Here is a 7,627-nt window from a genome sequence, read left to right on the forward strand (position 1 = left end):
GAGATATCTTTTTGAATAGCTGTCCACTGTAGTGACCTCTATACATGAAAGGGTTAAGAGATTTTAGATATGAATTAAGATTATGTTATGTTTCATTTTACAGTTTTTATAATGCTTCCAGCGATCAAAGCTTCTTGTTGGACCTTTTAAAATAAAAAAGCATGTTTTAGTCTCATTCATCGTAGGTGTTATCTCAGCCGTGCCTCTGGAGGGCAATGAAGAGCTTTGTCTGTCAATAAATGAGAGTGAAATACGCATGGGGGGTGGGGGTGCTCTCTCACAAATTATAGTAGGCTACAATACATAGCCAGCTACAATTAATTTTCAAAAATTAACTGATCAGAATATTTTCTTTTGATTTTTATAAAATTACGATTTCTTTTCTAGTAATTTGTGGATTTTTCTTATTAGATGTATTTGTGTTTTATTTATGTCTGTCATGCATTAAATGTTACAGTAATTGTTTTCCAAAACAAATATCTAAACATCTTTAAATCAAGATACATTTACTTGTAGATGTACATGTAAACTAGATGCAAATGTAAACTAAAGTCTAACATTTTACAAAATAAAGTGTTTATCCTTAAAATAAGTACAAATATCTGACTTATGAAATAACTCTACTTTGAAATACATTTCTTTTTCTATCATTATTCTATACAATCTAAAGTTGTATACATTGATATGTAATTTCTTTCTCTATTCACTTGTTGTGTCTCCCAAAATGTCATACCCAAAAATCATAGTGTCAGGACATGTAAGAAATCAATGCCCTGTTTTGTAACAAAAAGTCATATTTTGATTAGAAATCCCATAACATTTTCTTGAGATGTTGATTTAATTAATTTAGTCATTTTTAAAGACTAAGGTGAAGTTGTGGTGAAATCTGAAACTTCCAGAATCTGATAAAACTATGGTGTCAGAGAAATTAATTAAAATAGGCATATAATATCCTTGAGTGTTGTTAAGTTTGTAAAATGTAAATGTATTGTAGCCTACATTATAGCCTAAATAACTTGATTTTTAGCATTTGTGTTTTGTTTTAATCTAAATCAAGTTGTCTGCCAAAATGATTTACTTATTCGCCTTTTTCATCCTTGAAGATGGGCAGCGTTGCTTAGGTAACCACCACCGCACCTTGCATCCTCGCGCGATAAAACTCAACCGCAAGGGCTTATGGGAACTCGAGGCCATTGTAGGAGCGACCGCCCTTTTTCGACGAGCGGAGGAAAAACCGCACATTGATCGCTTCAGGCCTTCAACGCGTATAAACAACCGCAATACACATCAGAGCGTCACCCGGGGTAAGTTATCCGGATCGTTAGACGCCCGGCGTCACTCATAATTCAGCCAAAACTGAATTTGTCTGATTAAAATAGCATTTTAATGCGCGATTTGATGACGTAACGACAATGGTCCAGAAAACAAATGGCGAATGCGTTAGCAGCCACAGGCCCAGCGTGAGAGTAACATGAAGCTGACTGCCAAACAGTGCTTCTTTTGCCGTTTGTATATCTCTGTAAGATCTCTGTACGGTTGGGCCGTTGAAGTACGTTGCTTTTGCAGCTTTATAACCGCTTGGTATAAAGCTACCAGTCTTGCTTAGAGCAACTCCCTGCAGAAATGCGCGCTTATTCGGCATGCTGCTTAGATATGCCCGCTACTCTATGGATCTGTTGGCATAGGGGCCATTACAAAGTATGTGCCTAATTTATTATATAAAAGCATTGTCTGTGTTAAATGAAACACGCATGTTAAAGATTGTAGACTAATACCCTGGCTTTAAAAATGCTGACATTTAACAATTTTTATCTGTTTTTATTATTTATCTGTTTACCAACATGGAAAAAAAGCAATTGTATCTTAAAAATAGGTCACATGCATCTTCGTTTCATTATTATTATTATTATTATATAAATACTATACATCAATATTTGTCTTATTCCATCATGTTGTTTTCTTCTTCATAGTACTTGCATGCGCAGGGGAAGGGCTGAACCATGTCAGTTGATGGAGATGTTGACTATGGGCATGAGTTTCCAGCCCATTATAAAGTGATGCTTGACAAACTGAATGAGCAGCGTCAGCTGGATCAGTTCACAGACATCACTCTAATTGTGGATGGTAAGGTTTACAGATTCGGTACCTCTTAATCTAATGACTTTCTGAATTATGAAAATATTACACTGTTAAATTAAGAATTGCACAGATTGAATGGTGCTGAATGATGATTGTGGTTATTTAACAGGACATCAGTTTAGGGCCCACAAAGCTGTTTTGGCTGCATGCAGTCAGTTTTTCCACAAATTCTTCCAGGACTTCACTCAAGAGCCTCTAGTGGAGATTGAAGGTACCTAACAATACATAACAAGTGTATGTTACCAATATAGTTATATATTTTTGTATAGTGTATTATTACCGTGTATCCCCCTTTTTCTTTTTTGGATGGTAGCAGTTTTAAACAGCAATGCTGTCTAAACTGGAAGCTCCTCTCTGCCACCCAGTTAGTAGTTTCTGCTTGATGGCAGATTTGTTGTTTTAATTGAAGACCAAATACTGCAGCAGAGGTATTATCCTAAGATCTGACCTGAATCAATTCTTACCCAAACATCACATGATAATTTCTATAAAAGGAAACCCAGTGCTTGAGATTCACTGGTCGACCAGCCATAAACCAGAACTTACTGGGTTTTGCTCCAAACACATGGTTTTTAGTTTTATTTTGGCCAATCTCTACTCTGGCCTTGCACACAAACTGCATTGCAATAATTTCCCAAAATGTAATTTGTGTGGAAATATTACGAAATCAGGGACAAACTGTGAAGAAGGACACAAAGAGGAGAGCAGAGAAAATATTGTACCTGGCACAGCAAGCTCACTGTTTGCAATAGGGGTGGGGGTTTATATAAATGTTCAAAGACATTTTAGTTTTTTCTTATAAGTAGTGTTTTCTATAAAGTAGTGTTTATAAGCACAGCCCTGCTTTATGTACAGTGGTACCCCCTGTCTCTTTTAAAAGATTGTGTCCATTGTATAAAAGCACATTTGTTTAAGAAGAAACCAGAGGCTACTAATATCAGAACTGAGTCCACTCGGGTTGGACCTCATGTATTTGGTTCCAAGTGGACCAGTTGACACAAAATACACGTCTTCTGTTCCACGTTACGTACCCCCAGCCTTGATAATGAAATCACCCTAGAATGTTATATGCTCCATAATAAAGATATTTCTGTTGCAATGAACAGGTGTTGGTAACACTGCCTTCCGTCACCTTATGGAGTTCACTTATACGGCTACATTAGCTGTCAATGGTGAGGAAGAAATTAGTGATGTCTGGAGAGCTGCAGAGTACCTTCAAATGCAGGAGGCAATCAAAGCCTTGAACAACAGGTTACTCATCTATTGTACTTCTCAAAATGTTTTTCTGTCTGATTTTTTATCTTGTAGTTTATTATTAAACTATTCTTTTTCTTCTCCCACCCAGAAGGAATGGTACCACCTCATCAACCCCCTCCCAGGCCTTGGCTGGAAAGAGCAAGGCTAAGAAGAGGAAGATCTCTGAGACTTTCAGTGTGATCACTGAGACCCTTCCTGCGGTGGAGACTGAATCTGTTGAAATCGAGGTGGAGGTTGATGAGGAACATATAGAGGTAGAGGAAAGCGGTCTGGTGGAGGTAGTGGATGCTGCCAGGAGTTCCACCGAACCGTCTTCAGATGACTCTGCTTTGGCTTTGCTGGCTGACATCACTAGCAAGTACCAACAGGGAGAGCAGACGCTCCATGTGATGAAAAAGGACGATGAGACGGTAGTCGTGCAGGAAGAGGCTGTGATAGCTTCCAAGACCCTGGAGAATATTGAAGTGGTGGAGGTCCAGATCTCTCAGCTGGACAACCTTTTCCGTTGTGACAAGTGCGACCGCTGCTTCAAACTCTACTACCACCTCAAACAGCACATGAAGAGTCACACCGCTACCCCGGATAGGGGCTTTGTCTGCAGGCACTGCGGCAAAGTATATGCCCGGGAAGGAGCCCTTAAGCAGCACCTGAATAATTGTCATTTTGATGCGGAGGAACAGTCCCGACGGCAGAAAAAGAAAGTGCATGTTTGCGAGTACTGTGAAAAGCAGTTTGATCATTTTGGACACTTCAAAGAGCACTTAAGGAAGCACACAGGTGTGTGGGTGAGCAATTATGAGGTTAAATGTATCTGAACTAGTGTATTCCAGTTTAATTGCTAATCAGCTTTTCACATATCCATATATGTGTAGGTGAGAAACCCTTTGAGTGTCCAGAATGCCATGAACGTTTTGCCAGGAACAGTACGCTGAAGTGCCACATGTCAGCGTGTCAAAATGGCTCTGGAGCCAAAAAAGGGCGAAAAAAGCTTTATGAATGCCAGGTTGGTTTTTACCAGTAACATATTATCAAAACATGCATTTTAATAGATCTCCAATATTCTCGAAAAACTCTTAAAAACGTAAAAATATTTGCAATTCATTTTTTCAACTCCAGGGTTGCTGTGCTTGTTTGTAGAGTTTAAACACTTTTTGTAATAGTACACTGTAAAATATAAGCAAATATAATTTTGTTAAAATTACAATGCTAATATTTAAACATTGGTTGAGATTGATAGAAAACGCATGTTATTAAATGTTAGCTATTGTTGACAACTGATTTATAAGTGCTTATTACAAGTTTGGAAAGATGTTTGGTGCGTGTTTCTTTCCCAAATGCGCATTATACAGTGAGGAAAATAAGGTTTTGAAAACTCTGCTGTTTTGCAAGTTCTCCCACTTGGAAATCATGGAGGGGTCTGAAATTGTCATCTTAGGTTCATGTCCACTGTGAGAGACATAATCCCCCAAAAAATCCAGAAATCACAATATAACATTTTTAAATTATTTATTTGTATGATACAGCTGCAAATAAGTATGTGAACTGTCTATCTGCTAGAATTCTGACCCTCAAAAGACCTGTAAGTCTGCCTTTAAAATGTCCACCTCCACTCCATTTATTATCCTAAATTAGATGCACCTTTTTTGAGGTCGTTAGCTGCATAAAGACACCTGTCCACCCCATACAATCAGTAAGAATCCAACTACTAACATGGCCAAGGCCAATGAGTTGTCCAAAGACAAAATTGTACACCTCCACAAGGCTGGAAAGGGCTATGGGGAAATTTCCAAGCAGCTTGGTGAAAAAAGGTCCACTGTTGGAGCAATCATTAGAAAATGAAAGAAGCCAAACATGACTGTCAATCTCCCTCGGACTGGGGCTCCATGCAAGATCTCACCTTGTGGGGTCTCAATGATCCTAAGAAAGGTGAGAAATCAGCCCAGAACTACACAGGAGGAGCTGGTCAATGACCTGAAAAGAGCTGGGACCACTGTTTCCAAGGATACTGTTGGGAATACACTAAGACGTCATGATTTGAAATCATGCATGGCACGGAAGGTTCCCCTGCTTAAACCAGCACATGTTCAGGCCCATCTTAAGTTTGCCAATGACCATTTGGATGATCCAGAGGAGTCATGGGAGAAAGTCATGTGGTCAAATGAGACCAAAATATAACTTTTTGGTCATAATTCCACTAAACGTGTTTGGAGGAAGAAGAATGATGAGTACCATCCCAAGAACACCATCCCTACTGTCAAGCAGGGGGATGGTAGCATCATGCTTTGGGGGTGTTTTTCTGCACATGAGACAGGGTGACTGCACTGTATTAAGGAGAGGATGACCAGGGCCATGTATTGCGAGATTTTGGGGAACAACCTCATTCCCTCATTTAGAGCATTGAAGATGGGTCGAGGGTGGGTCTTCCAACATGACAATGACCCGAAGCACACAGCCAGGATAAGCAAGGAGTGGCTCTGTAAGAAGCATATCAATGTTCTGGCATGGCCTAGCCAGTCTCCAGACCTAAACCCTATAGAGAATCTTTGGAGGGAGCTCAAACTCCGTGTTTCTCCGCGACAGACTAGAAACCTGACTGATCTAGAGAAGATCTGTGTGGAGAAGTGGGCCAAATCCCTTCTGCAATGGTGTGTGCAAACCTAGTGAAAAACTACAGGAAACGTTTGACCTCTGTAATTGCAAACAGATGCTACTGTACCAAATAATAACATTGATTTTCTCAGGTGTTCAAATACTTATTTTCCTCACTGTAAGTGACAAACTTACCAAACATGTTGAGATAAGTTTGTGTAGAGCAGCATTTATGAACTGAGCCTCTATCAAACACTGAGAACACCAGACCATGAGCTATTAGCATGTAAGAACAGTCTCCGTTTTATTTAGATTTATCATGCAGCCTCTAATCACTTATATTTCTATTCACTTATCTTTCTTTTTTGCACCTCAGGTCTGTAGCAGTGTTTTCAATAGTTGGGAGCAGTTCAAGGACCATTTGGTCACCCATACGGGTGAGAAACCCAACCATTGCACCATCTGCGATCAGTGGTTCACACAACCCAGCGACCTCCATATTCATCTGCAAGAATTCCACGGCTTACAGGAGAAGGTTATTGTCACAGAGGAAGTCATGATTTCAGACCCAACCACAGTCTTGACTATGGCAGAGGTTGAGGAGGGAGAGGAGAGGGTTATACTGGAGGATGGCATGAGGGTGGCGCATGTTACTGTGGAGCCGGTGGATGTTGTTGCTGTTGAGGAAACTCTTGTGGCGGAGGAAGAGACGCCTCAGACGGAAGGTGGGGTGGAAGAGACAGTGGTTTTACAAGTAGATGGTGAGAGACTGAAAGAACAAGCAATGGAAATCCAAATAGCACAGGTGACTGTTGCAGTACCAGCAGACTGTGATGTTAAACAAGAGGCCGTGGACCATTCAAAAGAAGAAAAGATTGAAAATGTATGAAAGGCCTCTGCTGTGCATGGACACTAGGAATGAAAGTGGGAGATTAACCAGGACTTTTCTCCTTTCCCACCCCTTAAAGTAATACAGTAATGCTCATTCTGGTGTCATCCAATTAAGCTGGATCACCTGCTTAATTTCTTTCAGCTTTGCTTATCACTTCTCTGAAAGCAGTGTCTCTCTAAATCTGATCACATGTTCAGTCATGCTTTTAATGTATGTTGTGGATAAGAATAGTAAGAGATGTAATTGATTTCAAGAATAGTGCACGTCATCAAGACTGTTTCTGGGGTGGAAGAGTTTGTTTTGGATGTATGTTTATAGTTTGTGTAAGAAGCTTATTTTCATAAAATAAAAAAATGTGCGAAATGTGTCCCCAAACAATGCAGAGAAACATAAATGCAGTTCAGGTTTGTGTTTCTAGCCTTTTTTCTTATTCAGTCAGTGATGGTGCAGATGGAAGAAGAGAGAGAAATCTGAATCACTGCAACCTTGTGAAATGTTGGTCACAGATTGTAATTCTGAGCCTATTTTGAGCACTGCCATTGAATATGAGAACATGAATTCAAATTGAATTTGGACAATAAGTAACTCCTTACTGCTAAATCCAACATGGGTGAAAGGTCTTTTCAAACTGAGGTGCTTTAACCGCCAGGGAAGCTCAAGATTGGTGGTGGTTTCCAGCTATGGGATCATCAGCATACTTCTAAGAAGGCTGCAGGAATACTTTATTATTATTATTATTATTATTATTAG

The 7,627-nt window shown here is 39.6% G+C and overlaps 1 protein-coding gene across 2 annotated transcripts; it reads left to right on the plus strand.

The window, feature by feature from the left end:
- Nucleotides 1–1,176: 1,176 nt before the first annotated feature.
- znf131 (zinc finger protein 131) lies at nt 1,177–7,385 on the plus strand. 2 transcript variants are annotated; one of them, XM_067413544.1, is made up of 7 exons: nt 1,177–1,304; nt 1,971–2,124; nt 2,249–2,350; nt 3,246–3,390; nt 3,485–4,173; nt 4,269–4,399; nt 6,362–7,385. In XM_067413544.1, the coding sequence occupies exons 2-7, from the start codon at nt 2,001–2,003 to the stop codon at nt 6,872–6,874; spliced, it is 1,704 nt and encodes a 567-aa protein (XP_067269645.1). In that variant the 5' UTR covers nt 1,177–1,304; nt 1,971–2,000; the 3' UTR covers nt 6,875–7,385. The 2 variants fall into 2 exon arrangements, with proteins under 2 accessions (XP_067269645.1, XP_067269646.1); XM_067413545.1 differs by lacking the exon at nt 1,177–1,304 and adding an exon at nt 1,412–1,698.
- Nucleotides 7,386–7,627: the final 242 nt, after the last annotated feature.

The sequence above is a fragment of the Pseudorasbora parva genome, chromosome 13, assembly GCF_024679245.1.
Source record: "Pseudorasbora parva isolate DD20220531a chromosome 13, ASM2467924v1, whole genome shotgun sequence".
In the NCBI taxonomy this organism is placed as follows: Eukaryota; Metazoa; Chordata; class Actinopteri; order Cypriniformes; family Gobionidae; genus Pseudorasbora; species Pseudorasbora parva.